General features: G+C 47.0%; 2 protein-coding genes across 2 annotated transcripts in view; one reads left to right on the top strand and one right to left on the bottom strand.

The window, feature by feature from the left end:
• SYN3 (synapsin III) overlaps positions 1 to 25,013 on the top strand; it is a 451,775-nt gene that overhangs the window by 144,376 nt on the left and 282,386 nt on the right. Inside the window, exons 5-6 of the mRNA XM_036864745.1 lie at positions 1,110 to 1,266; positions 4,316 to 4,405. Of these exons, the coding sequence (XP_036720640.1) occupies positions 1,110 to 1,266; positions 4,316 to 4,405 (247 nt within the window). The remainder of the gene's footprint in view (positions 1 to 1,109; positions 1,267 to 4,315; positions 4,406 to 25,013) is intronic.
• TIMP3 (TIMP metallopeptidase inhibitor 3) overlaps positions 6,287 to 25,013 on the bottom strand; it is a 56,448-nt gene continuing 37,721 nt past the window's right edge. The window contains exons 2-5 of the mRNA XM_036864746.1: positions 19,017 to 19,099; positions 12,116 to 12,227; positions 11,302 to 11,423; positions 6,287 to 10,194 (exon numbers count right to left, since the gene is read on the bottom strand). Of these exons, the coding sequence (XP_036720641.1) occupies positions 9,997 to 10,194; positions 11,302 to 11,423; positions 12,116 to 12,227; positions 19,017 to 19,099 (515 nt within the window). The 3' untranslated portion in view covers positions 6,287 to 9,996. The remainder of the gene's footprint in view (positions 10,195 to 11,301; positions 11,424 to 12,115; positions 12,228 to 19,016; positions 19,100 to 25,013) is intronic.

The following is a 25,013-nucleotide window of genomic DNA, read 5'->3' as shown; positions in this document are numbered from 1 at the left end:
AGCACCATAAGGCCCAAGCTCAGAGTGATTCAAAAAGTGTCTTCCCTGGGGGCAAGTCTTTTCCCTTTGAGAGTTATTTTAATTTATATTTGAATTATTTTAAAGAACTAAAGTTTATTTGAAGCTAAGTGTCTGACTCTGGATGAGCCAGATGGATCACACCATTTTAAGTGTAAACCACCTACCTACCATGAGTCTGATTTTCTCGTGTGACTTAGAAATGAGGAATCCAGAAACAGGTGGATCCTTGGCAGTGTGAATAAAACAATGTGTGAATCCACCTGGAGCCATGTGATGGAGGGAAGAGCATGTGGACTTGGAGCCAGATGACCTGAGGTCAAACGTGGCTCTCCTGCTTCCCAGCTTTGTGACTTGGGGAAGTTCACAACTTCTCTGACCTGCAGGTTCTCATCTGTAAGGTGGAGAAATAGTCCCAACCTTACCCAGGTTTGCTTGTGAGCATTAATCAGGATCTTATTTCCAGAGGGACCTGGCAAAGAGCCTGGCATGTTCTTGGCCATCACATCAGTACTCTAGCTGCTTTCCAGAGGTTGCTACTTGAAAGGGGCAAGACACGTTGGAGATATACGAGAAGAAAGCCATGTTGCACCATCGTTGAGATCCAGGGTTGTGAGGCTACACAGACCTGGCCCTGCCACTTACCTGCAGTGTGTCTTTTTGAGGAAGTGACCTGATCTTCCTGAGCCTCAGGGTGCTCATCTGTAAGATGGAGTTGATGGCAGCAGTACCCACATCCCAGGGCACTTGTGACGACTCAGTAACATGTGCATCCACCGTAGTGCCTAGTAAAATCGCAGTATATTCACTGAACTGTTTGATACATTTTTTTCCAATTGCAAATGAAATAGTTGTTCAATATAGAAAATTTAGAAAACGACCTTAAAAAGAAATAGAAGGAAGTATGAATTGTTTTCAGTCCTTTTGCTTTGCAGTTGCTGTGTGTTTGCATCTGAGCTTCCTCATCCACACTCCCACACCCCATCTGCATTCTGAACTGAGGCGCTATCCCCAGCAGGCTGTGGCATGTTGCCCTGATTGTTCCATCAATGCAAGGTATGTAACACTGCTGCCGGCCCCTCTCTTGGCAGATCCTTCAAGCCGGACTTCATCCTTGTCCGCCAGCATGCCTACAGCATGGCCCTGGGCGAAGACTACCGCAGCCTGGTCATCGGCCTCCAGTATGGAGGGCTGCCTGCCGTCAACTCCCTCTACTCCGTCTACAACTTCTGCAGCAAGCCCTGGGTGGTAGGTGCTGGGCCAGGCTGACCCGGAAGGAATGGGGAGGCAGTGGCTGACCTCCCAGCCCTGAAGTGGACCCATTCCCCAGCATGGAGGCCCAGTAATAAAAGGAGTCTTTTTAAAGCAACTGAATAAACAACTTAGATCCCAAACTCCTTCTTGTAATTATTACCCAATGATATTATATAGCATATTATGATACAGTGTTATGTTATAATAATGTTAGTGGTAAGAGGGGGTACCCTACTGCTCTTATTAATATTTGAGCATGTCATCATTTTTGTTTAAAGGTCAGCACTGTTTATTGAGCCACTTACTATGTACTAGAAAACTGTGCTGCCTGGTGCTTACGCTATTGCTATCATGTGAAGTGAGCATCATTACTCTATTTTACAGAGAAGGAAGATCAGCTTTAGGGCCGTTAAAGAACTCCTCAGGGTCATGGAGCCAGGAAGGGGTGAAACCCAAACTTGGACTCATCTCTCTCCAATCCCTAATGCTCGATTCCTCTCCCACTTTTATTCATTAGTTTCATATTCATTCATTTGATATGCCTTTCCATCCAAATGTTACCTGTAAGAGAGACTTTTCCTAAAATATCACCCCATCACTCCCCAAATACTCTCAAATTTCTTACCCTGCTTTATTTTTTCCCCAAATACTTATCTCCACCTAGAATGATATATTTATTCATTCATCTGTATTATCCAGCTCCCCTACTTGAAATAATGTATTCATGCAACAAACAGAGCACCTACTATGTTCCAGGGACTGTTCTAAGTTCTAGGAACATGGCAGTGAGCAAATCAGACCAAAATCCCCGGATCTTACATTGTAGTGAGCAGGGGCACATGCAGTATGTTAATACACATGCCAAATATTTAATATGACATGATAAGTGTCAAGGGGAAAACAAAGCAGAGAAGGGGAAGAGGAAATGTAGAGGTTGGGGGGTATGTAGGATGTGCTCTGTGAAGCTCTTAGCCATCTCATCTCTTCTTTTCTTGCCTCTCTGCATGGTCTCCTGGTGGTAAGGCAGTGGTTGAGAACATGGGCTCTGGAGCCAGACTGCCTAGGTCCAGGCTCCTCCATTTATGAGCTGATTAGCCTTGTGCAACTTGCTTGATCTCTCTGAGTTTATTTTCCATGTTTGTAAAAGGATGATAAAAATAGGGCCCTCCTGGTAGGGTTATGAGTTAATACATGTAAAGTACTTAGAATGGTGGGTGGCATTAAGTACATACTCAATAAATGATAACAACTATTATTGTCCCTAGTATTAGGAACGAGGTCTCTGCAGAGCTGGCACTCAGTATTTATTGAATGCATACATGCATTAATTTAGTAGATATAGATAGTCTTTAACCACTGTTACCATGGCTTTGGTCTCCTCCTCATTCTTCCCTAACCAAGCTTTTAGGCCTGCAACATCCCAGAAAGGTCCTTAGGTAGTATTAGTTCACCCTCCTTGTTTTCCCACATAGTCATGGTGATGGTAGCAACTACCATTTATTAGCACTAACTGCACTCTGAGCCCTTCACATGCATATTGTATTTAATCCTCGAACCAACCTGATAGTAGGTATTTCTAATATCTCCATTGTACAGATGAGGAAACTGAGGCTCATGCAACCAGTAGTAGGTAGTGAAACTGGGCATCTCCAAAACTCCTGCTTGATTATGGAATTACTCTCCTTCTCTGGACTTCAGTTTCCTTATCTGTAGAATGAGAGACCCTCCCATCATTTCCCGTATTTCTGAGGTCCCTCGAGCCCACTAAACTGACACTGTGTTGCACCACAGCTGCAGGTTACAGCTCAAGAATCTACAGACCAATCCTGGCCTGATGCAGAAAGTTCCTAAGTTATCTGTTCTTTCTTTGTGAGCTCTTAGTATTGAGTTACCCCAAAGTAAGTTTGGCACAAGACTTAGCTCCTCTTCTGGCCATTGGGCATCCACGTTAGGCCACACATTGCAGCATATTTCTTCTTCACGATCAGCATCTACCTTTCTCTTCCCTGCTTTTGTTCACCAGCAGCTCCCCTTTGCCTTCTGGGTGAATTCCCAGCTCTTTGTCTGGCCTCTAAGGCTCCTGGTGGTCTGTGATGGATCACTCTCCAGCCTCCTCTCTCACTGTCCCTTGCACCCAAGGCCACAGCCACGGCAGCCACTGAGTGTCTCCAGCACACACTTGTTTCACTGCACATCTGGAGTGCCCTCTTCCTTCTCTTATGTCATCTGCTCCAGGGAGTCGTCCTCACCCCCACTCTGTCCCTCTTCCAGGTCCCATAACCCCCTCGCTTCCCTCCAGCAAGACATTATTATCCCAACCATCTGCCCACAGGCGGTCTTTCCTCCAGGCCTGGTCTACGTGTTCAGTGTGTTGCCCCAATATTAAGGCGCAGTGCTGGGCACAGAATGAGCTCCCAGGGGTGCTGAGTAGGGTGGGTGATAGAGGAGACTATAAGTCTGAGGTCTGCTTTTCAGGAGCTTACCCACTAGCTCTGGAGACAGTAACTATCTCCATGGCAAAACAAGGAAGTGCTGAAGCAGGGGGAGCACAGTGTGGAAGGGATGCAGCTTGTGCTGTTGGAAATGAGTGGGGTTTCTAAAAGCAGAGAAAATACTTACTACGAACATAGCCAACATTCAGGTGTACCTATGGAGCAGGACTTGCTTTTAATACACTGTATATTTAATCCTTACAACAATCCTGTCAGGTTGGATCTCTTGTTTCCTCCATTTACAAATGAGGAAACTGAAGCTCAGAAATCTGAAATGACTTTCAAGGTTACACAGCTAGTAAGTGGTAGAGGATCTGAACCCAGAGTCCACACCATAAACTACTACACAAATGCCTCTCAAAAAAGAAGGGCATTGCAGGCAGGGGACTTGACATGAAGGTCAGCAGCTTGTGCTTGTGTGAAATGCTAAGAGCGTAGTAAATGCTTATGAAATGTGATTGAGCAGAACTTAGTGGACCTGGCGGGAATGAAGGGATTGGTACATACTGGGTAACAACAGTTGACCAATGTTCTCTCGTATTCTGCCCTAGTTCTCTCAACTCATTAAGATCTTCCATTCCCTGGGTCCTGAGAAGTTCCCGCTTGTGGAGCAAACGTTTTTCCCCAACCATAAGCCAATGGTGAGTGCCCTTTTTTACTCTGCTTATTTTTGTGATATGGCATAAACACAGTTGTCCATGTACTCAGTCCATTTGAGTGGAGGAGGTGGGCTCAGGGGCTGCTCCCTGACCACCCAGGCTCTAAGGAAGAGCTGTGACATCCTATAGGAATACCTGGCTTTCCTAGGAGAAGGGTCAGGTCTCCAGGTAAAATTTCAGGCGGTAGAGCAAATGACAAAGATGGACAGCATTCCTTGGGACATTGGGAATTTTCAGCAAATCAGGGGACAACTTGAGCTGGCATATTGGAACCAAAGGTTGATAATAAAGGTGAAAGATGTTTCAAAGGTAGGATGTTACCTTGAACCCTTGAGCCCTGTGCAGGACCTGGTTTCAACTCTTATTTTAATAAAAGCAGTAATATTTTGTTTGCATTGATCGTCAAAGGGCAGTTTCCTTGTGCATCCTCTTCGCATTCCAACTGTTGAATATACTCAAGGTTGTCTCTGGGAAGTGGTTGGAGCTTCCCAGAGAACTTGGAATATGTGGGATAGCCTTCCATTTGGAATATGTGGGATAGCCTCCCATTTGGATGGTGGGAAAGGTGAACATCTTTTTGGATGAGGTGGAGAGTTCTCCATCCTGCGGCCAGAAGAAGTTGGATCAAGAGTTCTGGGCAGCTGGAAATAGCCCGTGACATGCCTGCTTTCATGGTCGGTGATCTTGTTAAACTGGTCAAAGGAATGCGGGGCCATGGCCCCATGCATGCCTTGCAAGGAATGTGAGTCTTGGGGAACAAGATAGTTAATAGGGTATTCAGTAATCTCAGCTGAGGATGATGCCCTGCTTGTAGAATCCCAAGCTTAGGCTGCTGAGCTTGACAGTCCTGTTTGGAGACACTGATAGGTGTCTCCAGGTGGGGGACAGTCTAACCAGGCAGAAACATTTCTCATTGATTATCTTTCCCTTATATCTGATGCAGTGAGAGGAGTCATAGAATCCAGGATGTGCTGGTTGGAATAAGAAGGGCATGTGCAACCCAGCATATTCCAACTAAGTGAGAACACCGTGGAGAAAATTCAGGGTGTATCCTCAAACCAGCCTGAGTTTGAATCCCAGTTCTGCCTACTTACTAGGTCTTGGGTCTCTGTGAGCCTCAGCTTCCTCAGCCAAAAACCATGGATGACAGTAGAACTACCTCATTGGGTTGTTGAGATTTAATGTGATCATGTGTATAGGGTGCTGTGCTTGGCATACGATAGGTGCTCAAAATAGAGTAGCTTTAAAATAGGGGCAAAGCCATACCCTGGAACACTGTCAACAATGGGATGAAAGTTGGGTGAGGGGTCTGCAACCAACCCAGCCCATTGAGGGTGACAGGCCCAGCTGTAAGTTCTGGGAGGTGTTGGCTGGCTGTAGTGAGTTCCTGGCATCCCCAACTAGGCCAAGCCCTACTCGGAATTTCAGGCAGGCATTTGGCATCAAGGACTGCTGTTTGAGCCTCCCCCGCCGACTTCCACCAGGTTGAGATTCTTAGGAAGATTCCTCCCACCAGGGAAGGCCAAGTCAGGGCCCCAGTCTGGGAATACCTGTACCACTAATAGGCAATTAGATATTGATCCAGATTCCATAGAACTAGGGAGAACCCTGGCCATAGAATCAGGGAGCAAGGTCAGGGATGGATTAGCAGCCAGGAGGAAATCTAGGATGCTGCTCCTGAAAATGCACCTGACTGGGGCAAGGGCTGGGGCAGGGTGGGTCCACGCTGTAGAAGTGAGTGGAGGGAGGGGAGTGTGCACAGGCCAGGAGCCAAAGCAGGCAGGACCTGGCTTCCAAGGCCCTCTGTGATCCCTATAACCCACAATGGCAGTCAGGACACAAGGAGACAAGAGACTCTATCAGGTGTGTGATAGAAATAAAACCACTTTACTGTTTAGAATAAAGGACACACTATAAAAAGTGAACATTATGCAACATTACAAGACAATATACATTCACGGCATATAAAATTCATAAATAACATGGAGGAAAACTGTAAACAGTGCTACAAAATTTAGCAACAAATACATTCCTTCCAGACAGGGTTTTCTCTGGTTGGTTTCTCTCCATCACTTCTGGGTTTCAGGACAGCAGACCGGCTAAGGAGGAAGGTGGGGGTCATGGGAGAATTTACGAAGCCCCTCCCCTTGGAGCATGAGCCCTCCTCGTGTCTCCCAAGAGCCAATTTGGAAGCTGTTGATATCTGTCTCCCCAACACTCCCCCATTTTGTTTTGCTTTTGCTGTCAGAATTTAAGTGTTTTTCTTGTGTAAAACTATTTCAGTGATATTTTTACTTTAGCAGCCAGGAGCCAAACACTTGGGTGTCATTTTTGGTTAATCCATATTGTTGATCATTGAGCATATGATGAAGGGCAGAGGCAGGGGAGGGTATTGTCTCCTGGGGACCACAGTTCCTATGAGACAGCTGTTCCAATAAGTCATTTGTTTCTTTAATTGCTTAAGAACCATGGTATGAAAAATGGTGCTCATGGGCTGTAGCTTGATTGCCATGATGCAGGGTCTGGGGCTGGGTAAGGCTAAAGCACAAGAGTCTCCCCGTATTATCTACCCTGGCCAGATGGAGCACTGGCCTGAAAGGTGAGAGCCTGGGTGTGGTGCTTCTGGATAGGGAGACAGAAGAGATGGCCAGGGGAGGCCAAGAGAGCTTGGAATCACAGGTCCCGCGGCCCTGGATTTTTAGGAGAAATTGTGGCTTCCCAATGGGGTGGACAAACGGACTAGAGGGAGAAAGGAACGGGAATGACCAGCAGATTGCCCAGGGCCAGGTGCCTCAGAGCAAGGATGTGAATGTACTTGCTATTTTTTCTCTCCTCCCTCCTAGTCCAGAAAGCCACTAGGATGCCGATAGGGAGGAGTCTGGAGGAGTCTCTAGTGCTAATTCCTTCTAGTTTCCCCAATTCGCCAGTCTAGCTGCCTGCACAGTAGAAGTATTTACCCTCCGTTCCACTGTAGAATTTGATTCAGGAAAATGGCGGCGTGTGGGTTTTGTTTTTTTTTTTCTTTTTCCTCTTAAACACAATGTACACATATTACAACCTACACATGACATAAGATTTAGCAAAATAAAACGTTCACGATATGAATGAAATACAGAAGTGTCTCAGCTACATAAATGACTTTAAATTATACAGTAAGTGAACAGGTGAAATAAACAAAGCTATAGCTTATAGAAAGCTCAAAAACCGCCCTCTGACATCACTCTGCAAAGGACCCTTCTTTGCTCAGGACCTGCTGTTTTCCTTGCCAGGGCCTGGCAGATAGGACTGTGGTTCCACCAACTTTTCAGAGGGAAACTTCAGGTGACTCATGCTCAGGCCTCACCTCAAGCCCCTCCTTGTGTGAGTGGAGATGACCCCACCAGGGACCAAGAATAGCCAGATGCCTCATGGAGGTCACACTGATGCCCAGTTGTGGGAGGGCACTTGTGCAGGTTGGGTTAGGGGATCCACCTTGTAGGACTTTGAGGTTCAAATAAAGAAAATCTTAAAACACCAAGTCTGGGGCTCACCCCTTAAAAACCACTGGCCTGCTGACCTCAGCTCCTCCTGCTCACGCTGCCCCATTGAGAGAGCAAAGGCCCCCCCCCACCCCCATTTCCTGTATGCCAGATGTCACAACCACAAGGTGAAAGGTAGGTAATGAAATCAATCCCAAGGAAACCGGATGCCTGTACTGCCTTCCCGCACTGGGGTCCTGCCAAACACCTTGCCTGGGCATTTGCATTTGTGTGCAAGACATTACAATGTATTGTCTGCTTCTTTTTTTTTTTCTCCTGTTTCAGTTGGCAGCTCTGTTTCCTAAAGTGGAATGAACTGAAGATACAAATACTAATACAGGATAAATACCCATAATCTGAAAAAAGAAACAGAGCAATCATGTTAAATGTAACCATCCTACCATCCCCAATTCTGTAAAATATACATTATCACCTACTCTTGGCATCTCACTTTCAACACTAAAACTTAAAATAATTTTATTTAATCAGAGAATTTATATTATAGTTTTATTTCAAAAAACACAACAAAAACCCTACAGCTGATTGCAGAGTAAGGCTTTCCCAATGACCACCAATTTTAACTTTATGAGGTGAGGACCTCAGGAGGTGGCATACACCCACCAGTAAGCTGGAGGAAGAGGAGCAAGTTGTCCCCAAACCCAGGAAAGGTGGCTATCTAGCCAAGGCAGGACACTGCAGCTTTCCTTCCTGTGCCCAGGCCCCTGACCCACATTAACTCTCATCTCCCATCTGAGCCAAGCCAGTAAGGCAGTTAAACGAAGGCCCCAAACATGAAGCAGGAGAAAAGGAGAGGGACAGAGGTCAGATGACCCCAATTAGAGGGATGCTGAGGGTGCTCAGAATTTCAAATTTTAATTAAAATGAAAAAAAAAAAGGTCAACTTGGAATGTCATGATTTTCTTTAAACAAGCAACAACAACAAAATAGAAGAGATTAAACTATTGGCGTATTTAACAGCATTGAACAGAATTCTGTGTCCTGTAAAAAATTAGCTTATGTCCCCATGTGGGTATATGCAAATGTGTATGCAAACACATCCCCCTAGGTGAGATAAATGCTACTTTGGAAATAGTATTCTCTACCCAAATCTACTTGTCCTATATCTGTGGATAGTGTACGGTGTTTGTATCTCTCCAATTTACATAAAGGCAACTCCTGGCCAAATCTACTAAAGAGTTTTCCAGGAGGAAATCTTGTGGGAGGCTGGGAGAGGAAAGACATTCATCTCAGTCTTTCACCTGAGCTTTTGTCCAAGGCAGGCAAATTGCCTCCTGACCTCAGGCAGATGTTTAAGTCTTCACCAACTAAGAAAGTTCTGTTATTCTGGCCTGGCTGCTTGCTCCAGATTCAGAAACATCTGGTCAACCCAAGCATCGTTGGGCTGGGGAATTGTGTGTGTACTGCATCATCCAGACCCTCTTGCAGTTTCTTCCTCCCCTCCCTCCCTCTCACGTGCAGACACAGACAGACATAGTCTGGTGGGGACATGCAGTAGCATCTCCTTGGTGTATAAGATCTTCTGCGTACCTTGAGTCTATCTGCTTGCTGCCCTTGGCTGATTTGAAACAGTTGGCTTTTCAGCAGCTTCCTTGTCTGTGTCCTTTATGTACTGGGGAAGGGGGAAGAGAAGGGCAAAGGGAGGAGGGTCTGGGAGATGGTGAAATGGGGAAGAAGAAAGAGGGGTAGGTATTACAATGCCCAAATTGGGTAGTTTTTCAATTTTTGTTTTCCTAAAAAAATATAGATTATATCATCACAAAGAAGAATATACATTCCTCATTCTTTCTGGCATGGCACCAAAAATTTCCAGGTGGAAATGGGTGATGTCAAAACCAAAAAGAAAGGGAAGGGTGGGGCCAGGAGGATGGTTCCAAATAAACTCCATATGACAGCGTAGATTTTCCTTTAAGTGTTCGAAGTGCTAAATTTGCAAGAAAACAGGCACTAATTTCATTGTCATCATCTGGGAAGAGTTAGTGTCCAAGGGAAGCTCAGTGGGAAGGGAGGGAAGTGAGGTGGGGCAGGGTCTGGCACTCAGGGGTCTGTGGCATTGATGATGCTTTTGTCCGGGGGGGCCCATCCTCGGTACCAGCTGCAGTAGCCACCCTTCTGCCGGATGCAGGCATAGTGTTTGGACTGGTAGCCAGGGTAGCCAAAATTGGAGAGCATGTCGGTCCAGAGACACTCGTTCTTGGAGGTCACAAAGCAAGGCAGGTAGTAGCAGGATTTGATCTGCAGTGAGATAACAACCGAAGGTTGGTGGAGTCTGCTGTGGTGGACCTAGGCCTGATGCTTGCCCGAGTCTGGATTCAGAACTTGGGACCACTGCAGGTGGAGCCCAGCCACATCACTCCCTTAGTGAAAATAATGTAAATAACACTCGCCAGTACTTATTGAGCACCTACTGTGTACCAGACATTCTGCTAAGTGCTTCTATATTATTCTCTTTAATTCTCATAACAGATTTATCTCCCTTTTACAAATAATAGAGCCTCAGAGAGGTTAAGTAACTTGCCCCAGGTCACACAGCCAGTAAGTGGTAGAATTAGACATTTGGGAGTGCTTTCCCTCTCAAATCGTAACAGGCAAAGGCGGGAGCTCTCAGCTGTCGTAGGGAATTGAGAAATTAGAAAGATTAAAGCATACACTGTAGAGTCCAGCTGCCCTAGGCTAGAAATCAGACTTAATGAGCTGTGTGACTTAGGGCTAGCTACTTAAGCTCTCTGGGCCTCTGTTTCCTCCTCTGCAAAATGGGAACAATTAAAATTGTACTAGTCATAATCACTATTGTCCCATTTTGCCGAGTTGTTGTGAGAATTAACTGAGAGAATGGCCTAACTGCCTCCCACAGCAGCAGGGCTGTGTGCCCTGACCCTGTGCTTGGGTCAAGGAGTTGGGCCAGGTTGAAGAGTGACCCTCTGCAGCAAGTGGTATCAGCAGTCCTGCGCCAGCTTGCCCACCTGGGGCGGGGGCCGCCAGTGAGTCAGCTGCCTAGGTGAGCCCACTTGGGGCTGCTGGGCAGGACCTGCCAACGTAAGGATCCTGTACCTGCCACAACCTTGAGCCACGGGAGGGGCCAAGGATGCTGAAGAGCCCTCATGCCCCAGCAGCTGCCAAGTGGGCAGCACAGATTACAGCAGAAAGGCATTCTTCCCTCGCCTTCTTCACTGCTCAGCCTGGTGCAACATTCCTCACCACTCCTTCTCGGACCTGCCCCTCTGCTCAGGCCTGACATGCATACCCTTCCCAGCCTCACGGCCCAGTGCCCTGTACTGTAGGAGCTGATGTTTCTGGGGCTGCGAGCCAGCACCTCCCCTGCCTGCTCTCCCTGGGGCTTACCTTGCAGTTACAACCCAGATGATATCGATAGTTCAACCCCTTGCGCTGAGAGAGGGTGAGCTGGTCCCACCTCTCCACGAAGTTACACAGTCCTGTGTACATCTTGCCATCATAGACACGGCCTAGAGGAGGAAAGGGACAACAGGGGGGGAGTTGTTTTGTCCAGAACCCAGCCAGAAGAGAAAGAATTCATATCTACTGAGTAACCCCCTTAGGCCAGGAACTGTGCCACGTACTCTTGAGTCCCATGGTTTTATTTCATCCTCCCCAACACCTTTTAGGATGAGTTGTATTCCCATTTTCCAAATGCAGAAAATTAAGTTCAGAGAGGTTAAGCGATTTGCAGAAGGTCCCAAACCCAGTAAGCACTGGAGCTGGGGCCAGAGACCAACTATTCTCTTCCCGTGTCAAGGGCTTTTTGATCTTGCTTTTGTTTTTTCCTTTCTACGTTGACTGCCTAAAGGTGGATAACTTTCAAAGACAGACCTAATAGGTTGTCCTAAGATGTGGAGAGCAGTAGGTACTAGCAATTTCTTTTCATTTACAGTAAAGCTGAGAAATTGCAAAACCAGGCAAAACTAGGTTTCCTCCCCAGAGTCACTAGACTAAAATCTAGCCTCACTGTAGGAGCTTCAAGCTCCCACCACTGGTCAAGCAAGATGGACTCAACACTGGATACTCCTTACAATTCAGTGGGCTCATCGCCAAAGCCCTGAGAACAGTGCTGGGTCTACCACTCCTTCTCCATCCTCTAAAGTGAAGGAACAGTGGACCTTGGCCAAACCCTGGCCTAGATGCTGGAGTTGGCCGTTACCTGTCAGCAGGTACTGGTACTTGTTGACCTCTAGCTTAAGGCCACAGAGACTTTCGGAAGCTTCTGTGTGGATGTACTGCACGTGGGGCATCTTGGTGAAGCCTCGGTACATCTGTGGGCAGAAGGAATATCATGAGAGGGGGACCAGGGCTCAGAACGCATGCTGTCATTTGGGCTGTGGGATCGGATTCCCCTAATAGGCCACTGTGTGGCCGGTCACCGACCTACCTACCCCAGGGTCTTCACTTTAGAGACGAGGCCACCTGCTCCTCTCTTGTCTGAGCCATGGGTGGTGCCTTCCCCGAGAAACCTTCCCATCCAGCCAGTCACACCTCCCATTCCATTTTACAGATGAGGAGCCTGAGGCCCAGGCAGATTAAGTGGCTTGTCTAAGGCCACACGGTTGGCGAATAGCAGAGGTAGGCATCCAAGCAGGGGAATCTGCTCTTAACCATTATCCTATGCTGTCTCCCAATGCAGCCTCACAAGTTCATGGCTAAGGGCCTCTGATGCAGGCAGATGCCATTTATAGCTATCGTGCCTCCTTTGTCAGCATGCGCTCAGAGCCACTGGTGTGAACGTAACAAAGTCTGAACCCACTTGGTGATTCCAGGTCAAGTCCACGAGCATTATGCAGGCCCGGATCTGTTGAGACAACTGCTAACCGTGTGAGCTGGTGGAGGTGGGAGGGGGCACCGAGGTGTTGCCCAATCCCATTATCCCCCAGTTCTCAGAGTACGCAGGCCCTGGATGTCTGGTGGTCTCTAGGCTTATCCCAAGGGTTTCCAATAAGACAACGTCTCTATTTTAGTTCCTGGCATGCATAAGTAATTTACTAATGGTAATAAAAAGCCAGACATCACCTCATTGGTGTCTCATCTAAGTGCCTCCCATTCAGTCTAATGGGCTGTTTTTCTTTCTCCCCATTTTCTTTTAAGTGGCGACTGGCTGGTGAGGGTAGGTGGTCCATGAGGCCCTCTGCCATCACAAAGGGTCTCTTGGACCGACAGCGTTTGGGAGCCTCTGCCTTTTTAAGGGGAGTGCTGTTCTAATTGTGTGCAACCATCGGTGCAGGTGCTTTTAATTTACCTGGCCTCCCTTCTTAACCCTCTTTTCCCGGGAGGCTCTCCAGATGAACGAGGAAATGCAGCCAAGAGCAGCGAGAAGTGCTGTCCTCTCAGTTTTCAGCTGTGCTGTCGGGGAGCACGGGCGTGTCACATCCTACCCCCCACTTCCTCAGTGACGGATGGTGCCTCTCTGGCTTTAACAGGAACCATGCTTAAGGGTGCTGCTGCGTGCATGCCATCAAGTGTGGCCTCGGGAGAACATCCCCTGCACTCACTCCCAGGCCCGACAACTTCTCATTTTGGTGTGGATGACCCGTGACTTTTTGGCAAGTGTTTCAACTCAGTACTCTCTCTAGGTCTTTCAGGCCAGCCTATTGAAGCCTCAGTTTATTCCATGTTGGTCTGTTCCCCTGTATCTCTTTTCTGCTTTATGGGTAAGAATCAAGCCCCTGCCCAATAAGAACTCAACTTGTTGAAATCAGCTTGGCATCTCTGCTACTTTTGAATTGAAGAACCCTTTATTTTAACATGGTTTCTAGCACTTGCATGTGGAGCCAAAATCTTAACACATTATAAATGACTGAGTCTGACAAATACAGAGCTGCCTTTCAGGGTCAATTCTGAAAATAACAATATGGTAAATGTATGGTTAAGGCAGGTTTTACTCATTTTGTTGTCTTTTCTTTATAATAATCCAGCTTGATCTAAATATTGATCCTAAAGTATTATTAGGTCTGTAGTCATAGAGACCTAGAACTGGTTTGACAAACTTAGGAGGGTTATAACAGGCTTATAATGTCCTGAAATCAGAGAATCTGAGAATCTCAGAATTGGAAAAGGTGTTAATCTAATCCAGCCGATGCAATGGAAGATTAATGGTAAACTCGGGTTCTGTGGACAGACAGCCAGAGTCTGCATCTTGTCTCTGCCACTTATTAGCCTCTTGGAAAGTTACGTACCATCTTTGGGCCTCAGTTTCTTCATCTGTAAATTGGGGCAAAGCAATTACTTCATATGGTGTTTTTGAGAATTAAATGCCTTAGAATAGCACTTGGCATACATTTAGTAAAAATTAGTTTAAAGCCAGTTATACTAAAGTTCGTAATGAGCAGAGGGAAGGATTTGGTCCTCTGCTTCCTACATGTCTTGCCCAGCCTCATCACTTAGTGCAAGTAGTTAAAGCCAGTTTCAGACGTAGACAGGTTGCTCTTTTTTCCCCCAGCTTTACTGAGGTATGATTGACAGATTAAAAAGTGTATCAATGTAAGGGGAGGTTTTGATATATGTATACATTGTGATTACCACAATGAAGCTAGTTAACACATCCATCACCTCATATAGTTGCCTTTTTATGTGTGAGAACACAACATCTACTCTCTTAGCAACTTTCTACTATGTAGTACAGTGTTGGTAACCATAGTCCCCATGCTGTCCACTAGCTCCCCAGAACTTACGCATCCTGCAGTACTAAAAATTTGTACCCTTTCACCAACATCTCCGCATTTCCCCCACCTCCTAGACCCTGGTAACCACCATTCTACTCTCTGCTTCTAAGAATTCGACTTTTTTAGATTCTACAAATATGTGAGATCATGCATTATTTTTCTTTCTGTGTCTGGCTTATTATACTTAGCATAATGTCCTCCAGGTTCATCTTTGTTGTCATAAATGACAAGATTTCCTTTTTTAAGGCTGAACAATATTCCATTATAATATTTAATTGCAATATTGTATATACACCACATTGGACTCTACAAGCCTCTGGGCTTGGCTTCGCTTTGTGATAGTATCTACACCAAGTTCTAAGAAGTTAACTTCCCTTGGGGTGAAGGGACAAATAACGTGGGAAAGAAATTTCTGAGTTTGGGGAATTTTACCTATTTCTTATGGAATGTCTGGTCTTTATACTTGCAGCATGAACTGTCACCACTATGTCAGATATTTCTGGCATGCCTACAGAAGATCAGCACTGTGCTGGATACTGCTTTATATCATAAACTCATTTAAACTCACAACTGATTCTTATAAGCAACCGAGTTTCAGAGACATTAGATACCTGACTGAGGTACCAAGTACATGGATTTTCTCTCACAGAATGGGCTGTCTAGCTGGGGTGGCAGAGCACACGAGAACAGAGTCACAGGCATCTGGAGGAGGAGAACAGTTCCCCATAGGCTGGGGCAGTCAGAGAGGCTTCCAGCTGGAGCTTCAAAGGTGAGACCCTGCTATTAATCATTTGATTAGACAAAGCCTTGAAGGAAGGAAGTCACCGGGGGCCAAGCATTCCGATTGTCCAGCAGATCTGTCCTGCCCAGAGTCAGGACATGCACAGCACATGACCAGCGGGCCTCCCCATGGGCCTTTCCCAAGGCCAGCTGGGACATAATGTCCCCCACATGCTGTCCCCTGCAGCCAGCCTGAGAGCATGTCTCCATGGCATAAACTATAGCTACAGGCAAAGCAGATACTTTCTCATGGTCCTGATAAGAGATAAGATCCCCAAAGATAAGAACATCCAATTCTGGAAACTTCCACCTTTGTACCACAGCCCAGCACCTCAGCCCCAGCGAATCTCCAAGTTTGGGTTTGCAATAAGCTCCCTCAACATTCTAACACCCTTCCCCCGCCCCCAAACACACCTGTGGGTCACTGCACACTCAAGAGATGCCTGAGAGGAGGACCACAGGCTCTGGAATCAGCGTATGGGAGAGGGTCTGCCTGCCTTTCATCTGGTGAGAAGTTTTGGGGGGAGGGGGTGGGAACTCTGAGAGAGAAGAGAGGTCAGACAGAGCAGCTCAAATTCTCACGTTTTTCCCGTTCCTTTAGTCCTCCTCTAAGGGAGTCCTTGCTTTCCCCGCCTGACTCCCTGGGGTAGACTCTAATCCTCTAGAACAAAGCGCCCAGGGACCAGTGCCAAAACTCCTGCAGGCTCCCCTCTCTGGCCTCTTCCCCCTTCCCTCCTACAAAGATATTTTTCCATACACCCTTTGCAAGTCAAGAGCTACACTGCTGGATGACAAATCCACAAACCCAAGTTAACCTCCTTTTGTTCCCTAGGGGAACTAGATACAAATGGGGTGGGGGGAGCCCCCAAAGTGGGTGGGAATGATAAATCAGCCTGCAGCTCCACTGCTCTGTAATCTCCCTGTAGGCAAAAACTAATTTCGCTCTAGTTTGCCACTTTCTAACTATACAATCTTGACGGTTGTTTAACCCTTTCAAATCTCACCTGTAAAATAAAGGATAATGTGTATCTATTTCACAGGGTTGTTGTGAGAATTGATCCCCACAGAGGCTTATCAGAACGCGTGGTACATAGTAAATGCTCATTTGTTGTTACTTGTATGGAGTCTTATATTCATTATAACAATTATCCTCGTATCCTCAGCTCAGAAAAGCACAGTGCGAAGCACAGAAGCACAGAGAGCGTGGGGAGGAGGGAGAGAAGAAAAGACATGAGGGAGGGAGGGAGGATGACTGAATGTCCTACTCCTACTCCTATGTCTCGCACCTTCTTGGATTAGCAGACTGGTACCTGGAGACCAGCAGAATCCAGTGGCCTCTCTGGATAGAAGGGCAATGACCAGTTCTATGGGTTATCTAATATTGGGCTGGTAGCAGGGCAGAGTTAATAAAATGTACTAGATAGTGGTTGATAATCAAAGTAAGATGGCAGGGAGATTCTGGGAGTCACCGTAAAGAGCACACAGGATTGGGAAGGAACCCTGACACCTCAGCTTGGGAACCAGATCTAGCTTTAATTAAATGTGTGATTCTGGACAACTCATTTCCCTTTGAGCCTCTGTCACAAGTAAAACAAGGGATTTTATTCTCTAATGCCCAGCACTCTGATCCATGGACCTGGGTGAAAGATGGTGAGTGGACAACAAAAGACCAGCATCTTGGGAGTGGGTGTGTGTGCTCTGAAGTGGATGGGTGAGCTAATGTTACTTGGCCTCTAAACACTGCTCAGAGGCTGTTCCCAGTGAGGGGGGAATGGGACATTCTGCCCACAGCAAGGGCCTCTGGTCACCCTGGCATCCAGGCCTTGAAGGAAGGAGAGAAGCTAGGCAAACTTAGGAACCACTGCCCCCAGCCTCTTCCCCTCCCAGCTCTCTGCTGACCATAGTGCGTCTCACAACGTGAAGGATTATTCCAGAGCAGGCAGGGAATGCATCTCCTGAACCTCTGCTTTTGTCTAATCTGCTTTTGCATTTGCTTGCCAGCTGCCAGGGGTTGCACAGTGGGGTTTTTGGGTTGTTATTGCTCTTGTTGGTCCCCTCTCCACCCACTCTTCTCTCCCCATGGCCATCTGAAGACATAAGCTGGTCCCATGACCAAGCTTGGGCAGCCAAGGGCAGCTGGCCAGGGCTGACTCTGGACATTACATAACCAGAATGCTGTGGATGTTTCCAAAATTGAGTCCAAAGCAGCAGGTTCCACAAACTCGGTACATCTAACCTCAGGCCTCAGGATGCAGGAATTACGAGGCCTGGAGGTCTGCCTCTGAGATGGCTGGTTACCACCCATGGGCTGTGTCACTCCCCCTCTCAGTTCTACCCATAAATTGTCTCCTCTGGGGAGTTTCAGGCCAGTGCGTCTCACACTCATTCCCTCATTAGATGGACAAGCATTTACCAAGGCCCTGTTGCCTGCCGGTCCCACCCTAATTGCCGGGAATGCAGATATGAGCACTGAGTCCACTGGGACCTGGGCACACCCCATCTCGAACTCCTGATGAGTCATGCACATGTGTCTTCTCTCCCGCCTGACTATAGTTCCTAAACATAGGAGCCTCATCTTCCTCGTGGCCTCCACAGCTCCTGGCACAGAGTGCTGCATGTAGGGAGGTGCTCACAAAGGTGGAGTGATGGACCAGCTGCCAGGTTGTTCAGGGTCGAGCCCCAGTCCTCTGTGCTGAGGCACCCAAACCAGCTCCTGCTTAGAAGTAACACAGCCCGTGTCCCAGGGCACTTAGAATCCTGAAATGCCTGAGACAGGAGGGCTCTTAGGGGTACCCAGCCCAACCTCACACTGTTGACATATGGCAAAACTGAGCCCAGGAAAAGGGACAATTCTAAGGCAAGTGAGCTAAGTGAAGGAATGGAGCTGAGACTAGAAGGCGGGCTCCCTAGTTTTTGAATCTGATGTGCTTTTTCTTAGGGCATACTTCCTGAATGTGCTTCATAATGTTAACATGCTCACAAATATGCTCAGTTATATGAACATGCTTAGTAAACGATGCTAACTACTGGGATGCAAGAAGACAAAGCCGGGAAAATAGAGAGAGAGGGTGAAGTTCCTACTTTGGCTTGAGGTTCCTGTGATCAGCACAAGTTTAATGTAAAGTTTTGTGAGGTTAAACCTAAGTTGTAACCTCAGTGACTGCATAAAACCAGTAGGCATTGTTGAATCCTAAAACGTCAGACCTCGGAAGAGCCTGTAGAGACGATCTAGTCAACATCCCTCCCCCCATTTTACAGACGGGAAGACTGAGGTCCAGAGAGGGGCAGTGACTTGGCCAGTGTCTCATAGTTACTAGGTAACAGGGCTGTCTGCTGTCTGGTTCCAGAGCACAGATTCTTAACAGCTGCCTTTGAGGGACTCCACCGGCCCTGGCTCTGGGATGAAGCAGCCAGCACCACCACCACCACCTGTCGCTTTCTGCTGCCTCATCTATGCCCTCTCCAGCCAGGTGGAGGGGCTAGGGCTGGGGCTCAGACACTGAGCAAACACACACCCTAAGTCCAACCCCACTTGCCTCCATTGGCCAAGACTCTGACAAAAAACCCCCAAACCCTCCTGAATCCTGGGATCAAGCTGCTGTCACTCACCTTCATCTGCTTGATGGTGTAGACCAGTGTGCCAAAGGGCCCCTCCTTCACCAGCTTCTTCCCCACCACCTTGGCCCGGATCACTGTAGAAGAAGGCAAGACAGAGACAGGGAAGTTAGGGAGGCCTGAACCACTTTAGGGACCACATCTCAGGGTGGGCATCCAGCTCCCAGTATGTCTGGAATTGTTTTCTTTGTAACTCTGAAGCAACTAGAATAGATGATTGTGTTTATAAGAGCAAGAATTCAGGTAAGAGACACTGGGATGGGGGTGGGCAGGGAGGAGTGGAAGAGAAAGGGAAGAAGGCAGACATCTTTGGAGTTAATTTCCCTAAACGCTCACAGTTGCAGTCTGGAAATTTCTAAGGCTGTACTCACCCCTGGAGGAGTGACTCTCTGGTTTCACCATAATCCAAAATCTACTCCTGTTAGAGCCTCCTGCCCTCACTCCATTGCACCTCTGACAATCCCATGGCCTCCCAGACCTATTCTCTTTCTACCAGGACCGCTTTCTGAGATCTATGTCATTTGGGACTCTGCCTTTGCATGCATCCTAATACACCCACAGGGTTGTGATGTACCCCAGTTTGACCTCCATGCCCCAGTTGGCACTCTGATGGGGCCCTTGGTCCCCAGCACTTAGATGGCAAGGGATGCAGTAGAGAGCAGCTCAGTAAGGATGTGGTAGAGGAAGAAGCAGTTGGGAGCAGAGGCTTAGGAGCCAACTGAATTCTTCCAATCCCAGCCCTGTTCTTTATGGCTATTATGACTGTGGGCAAGTAACTGTTTCTGGCCTCCAATTTCCTCTTCTACAGAACAGGATAATAACGTTACCAGTTACCTGAATTGAAGGGATTGGGCAAGATAATGCGTGTGAAAAACTCTCAGCACTATGTCTTGGACAGAGTGTATATTAATGTTATTAATATCATCATTATTATCATCATCATTGACAAAAATGGGACGGGCTGACCCATGGAAGGATTGTTACTGGAAAAAATAGCTCCCATTTATTGCACACCTACTATATGCAAGAGTACATTTTACTTATTTACTCCTCACAACTGTCTTACAAGGTCAGTATTAGCATCCACGTTACACAGATGAGGAAACTGACAGAGAAGTGAAACCATTTCCTCATTTTGAGCCTCAATTTTCTTATCTGTAAAGAGGATGTACTACCTATGTCAGGGAATTGGAATGAGGATTAAGCAAAAAACCTTATGAAATTTCTTACTACAACATCTGGTAGAAGGGAGTTGCTCAGTAAATATTAGTCGACTATGTATACAAAAATAATTAGACAGACCCAGTGTGACAAAGGCTGGAAGAAAGGCATTTACTACATGCAGTAAGAACACAGAGAAGAGAGGGATTGACTTGGAGATTATAAGAGGCTTCTTTTTCTATTGTATGTGAAGAAGCTGTCTTCAAATATTTGTCAAACCAGCAAATGGACAGATCTTGAAGACAGAACTCAGAAACTGCAAAGAAGTTGCGTTCATTGGCTCAGCCAAAGAACAAGTCATCTAATAACAAGAACTAGCAACAGAGTCAGGGGGATTGAGGCGGTGCTGTCATGGGGGCAGAGAGTGAGTGTCTCCATCAAAGGGGGCTGGATGCTCTCATGCTAGGACCTTGACCAGAATGGAATGGATTTTGCATTTATAGCAGCCGTGTTTGAATCACAAATTGAACTCTTCCAGCTCTAGGATCTTATCACTCTTTCTTACCTCACGTTGCACTTAGCCCAAAAAAGAGCAGGTGCTCAATAAATGTTTGTCAAACAGATTACCCTTTACACACACACACACACACACACACACCCCTACACACACACACACACACACACCTACCTGCCTATTCTGGTAGCTCCATTATCCTTCCCCATTTTGGTTGTCCCACCATGTTTCTCAATTCCTTGTCTCTAATCTCTTAAAAATTTCCTTACTAGGAACCAACTCCCCTACCCCAGCTGAATCCTATCCTGTTTCTCCCCAGAGCCTATTGGAGCCTATTCTCCCAGTCAGACATGAAGTCAGGATCCAGATGAATCAATGGCCCCTCCAAACCTTACTTGCCAGGGATGGCAAAACACGGAGCCCAGTGGCAAAGTTAGCAATTCAGCAGAGGCAGCTCAATTTGGGAAGAGGCAAGTTGCTGTTTCCAAGTCTGCTGTAAAAACGAGAGCTTGGCAAGATCCCAGGCCAAGTTCCCTAAAGATTCTGCCCCCACCTCTGTGTCTGACTTTGAAACAGCATCCTTGGCAGGGAGCCATCCTCCCAGAGGCCCCAGGGACTATTTCCTCTACATTAACTCCCACAGGCAGGTTGTAACAGCTTAACTGTTGGGCAGAAGGCATGTCTGCCAGGACTTTCCTATTGATTCTTTCTGAATTGATTTGGCTCCATCTTCTGCTTCTTCATTAATACAGAAGGTGAAAGAAGGAGTGAGTCTTTGCCTTGGGAGGAAAAAAAGCAAAAGGGATTCCTTTAAATAGCAACGTCTACCCTTTCCTGGCTCAAAAATGGCTTGACTTCATTTAGACATAACATGTCATGAGCAGACCTGTCCTATAAAGCTGGGTACTTCTGGAAGCTTCTGCATGCACAGTGAGTCAATTCCTTCCTTACCCTGAAATGGTCTGAGCTTGGAACCTTTTCATCTGAGAATAGTTCAGGGAAAAGAGAGTAAGTTTTTGTAATCAGGAAGCCACATTTGAGTTTGAGTTCCACCATTACCATGCAGCCTCAGGCAAACCCCTGTGTCCCCAGAGCGCCTTCCTCCTAAATATCTCTGATTGTCTTGGCCCAGTGCCCATCACGTGGCTTATAAGTGATATACTTATTACTAGTAGAGCAGCAACATGACATAGCATTGAAGAGCCAGGTCTCTGGAGCCTGACTGCCTGGGTTTGAATCCCAGCACTGGTGCTGTGTGACCTTAGGAAAGTTACTAAGCCTCTTTGTGCCTTTGTTTCCTAACCTATGACAATATCTCATAAAGTTGCTGTGAGGGTTAAGTAGCACAAACACTGAGGACAGTGTGTGGCCCATCCCAAACCCTATGTGTTTGCTGTCACTGTTATTAATGTTACCACCACTACCATGACTTCTGTTATGTGTCCATCCTGAGTATCTTTAAGCTTCTAACGTGCACTATAAGCTAAAACCTGGGGGTTCTGCTTAGGATGAGGAGAAAGGTAAGCTGATCAAAATACTCTGGTCTTGTAAAATTTCAGGGAGAGGTGGGGGAGCACACATTAACTTGTCAGAACAAACTTACAAGGTGTTATTTAGGCCTGGAGCACCCACTCCATCATAGGTACCTGTCCCATCTCATCATCCATACGTAGCCCAAGAGTGACCTGCCAGTACCAAACAAGATCCCATGGTCATGGTCCAGAAAGACTGAAGCAGAGATGACCCAGTGCAGAGGCCACACCAGTGTTTTCCTTACAAAAACAAAACTGCATTAAACTGAACTAAAATTAAATAACATTCTGCTCTCCCACAGAGATTCGCAAAGTCCTTCCCAAGTGAAATCGCTGGCCAACCCCAAATCCGCCTATTTGGTCTGTGAATTAATATGTCTTTATTTGCTTCAGTTTTTCCTCTGCAATTCAAATGTGTGCTATTTTGTACTTTCCTGTTTGGCATTCAGGGTGCCCCCAAGGCGTTCGCTGGCCCAGGGACCAGAGTGAACAGGGGAGGTGCGGGGAGGTCACGGTTCAGCAACAACAGAAAACGGTTCCAAACTTGGAGCTGGCAGCACGTCTGGCCGTTCCCACCACCTTGATGTGGCTGGAAGCCCACTTTACAGACGGGCTTAGCTGGACGCAGGTTTTCTTTATTCTCCTCCATGCTGGGGAGCGGCGCCCACACTGTCTCCCTAGTGTCCTCCAGCAGGTAAACCTACGTGGGCGTGAACTGGGTTGGCGTCCGGGAAAATGGTCGGGTGCTGCTGGAGGTGACGACAAGACACAGAAGTCCCCTTTCCCACCTTGTACAGTCTAGCGGGAAGGCAAAGTTTAAAAGTTCATGGCTAGCGCCGGTCAGAGAAGTGGGGGTGACGTGTAGCCTGAATCGCAGTCTTGGAGCCTTTTATGCTCCTGGGCTTCTGAGTGTGGAGGTCAAAAGAAACATTTTAATTTAAAAGCATGTAAGAAGAAACTGACCAGGCTATGTATACTTATATAATTGGCACATAGACATATAAATGTATGTGGGGCCCTTTTAAATACATCATACACCTTAGGATCCAGGTACAAATGTATAGATCTATAGAATTATCTTTCCTTCCTTTCAATAATTTTTTTATTTATTGGGGGAGGAATAATAAGAGCTTGCAAAAACAAGGCACATCCCTTCCAGAAATAATTGTGTGCTGCCTGCCCCCACCCATCCATGGTAATGCAGACCACAAGCAGCATAAGTTTTGAACAAAAACCAATTTTGATGCCAACAGGATTCTGCTTCCAGTGCAGCTTACTGGTGTGTCCAGAAATTGCACTTCTGCTGTTTATCGGAATATTCAAAGAGGGATGAAACACCCATGAGCTGGTCCCTGCCGCTCACCCTCTCCTTCCACCTCCCGTCCAACTATCTTCAATCAAATCCAGACCTTTCTACTCCAAACTGATTGTTGGACTTTCCTACCAGTGGGCTGGAAGGCTGAGTTTGGCTAGGTTTGGGAGCAAGGATCCCTTAACTGAATTAATGTATACCAACTGAAGACCCCAGATTCTGCCCATCTTAGCATCCTGTCGAGAGCAGTACAGATCCTCTGCATGATGTAGGAGTTGATTCAGCCATCTAGTGGGTGAGATACTACCTCTCCCCCCACCACACACACACATTGCACCATACCTGTCTCTCGAAGGCCCTGTAGAATGGTTTTGCCGGCTTAAGGTATGGTCTTTAGGAGAACAGTGAGGATAGCTAAGGTACACCTGGCCAGTAGACAGAATGAATTTCTCCAAAAGCAGAAATCAGTGTTAGTGTCAACCCCAGAGAAGGTGCTGTTCTGACAGCAGCAGGCAGGACCTAGGTAGGCACAAAAGCCTAGACCCGGAGCTCACCTGTCTTTCAGGCCTGGAGTTAAGGAAGGGAGGGGTCTGGGAGTGTTAAAATGATGCCCACTCCCATGGAAGCACTCGAGAAATCAGGAAGGAGGGATGTCTGCAATCCAGCTTGTCACCTGATGACAAGCTGGTCACCTGATGTTTATTTCCCAGTTGTCGTCCTCACAGGATGGCAAAGGAAAGTTCCTTTCTGAGGCCAGCATACTCACAATAAAGGAGATCACCCAGCCCACCTGGCTCAGCCACTAAGCAGTTCTCACTTCCTGTGCACCGTGGACAGCCTGCATTTTAGCCTCTGCAAGGAGGGCAGAGCCAGGCTCTCTTGCTTCTGCAGCTGCTTACCCACTAATTCACCCTCAGCTCCTTGCCTTTCATTGCATCACATCAGTAAGTCTAGGGACGAGGGGAGGAGCTAGAACGCATTGGTAACAACTACCATGCACTGAACGCCTCCGATGTGCCAAGCAATGTGTACACGTTATCTCACTCTGTCCTCGTGGCAACCCTATGAGGTGGCTGTTATTGTCCCCATTTTCCGCCTGTGGAACAGAAGATCAGATACCCTGAGGGCAGTTTTGCATCCCAGAGGGAAAAAGAAAATTGGTGCCCCCCCCCAAGAAAGCAGACTGCCTCAAAACCTTTCCATGAGATTTGTACTGATTGCAAAAGAGTTCATAATCTTTCTGCACCTCCCCACCCCCACTGTCAGCGCTACTAAGCATCAGAGAGGAGGACTGTCCCTAGGAGGGAGGGCCCCCTTATAATCCCCCTCTGACTCGCATATCTCCTTGACTACCCACTTTCCTTTCCAGTCACTCACACACGTTCTCTGATTAGTAGTAAGAATCCACAAGTAATCACTATCAGCAGTATAACAGAGTATCATCTGTTTAGCATCCTGTGCTCCCCAGTAAG

This window comes from Balaenoptera musculus, chromosome 10, assembly GCF_009873245.2.
Source record: "Balaenoptera musculus isolate JJ_BM4_2016_0621 chromosome 10, mBalMus1.pri.v3, whole genome shotgun sequence".
Classification (NCBI taxonomy): Eukaryota; Metazoa; Chordata; class Mammalia; order Artiodactyla; family Balaenopteridae; genus Balaenoptera; species Balaenoptera musculus.
The sequence above is the reverse complement of the archived record's forward strand: the minus strand, read 5'-3'. Positions and strand labels throughout refer to the sequence as shown.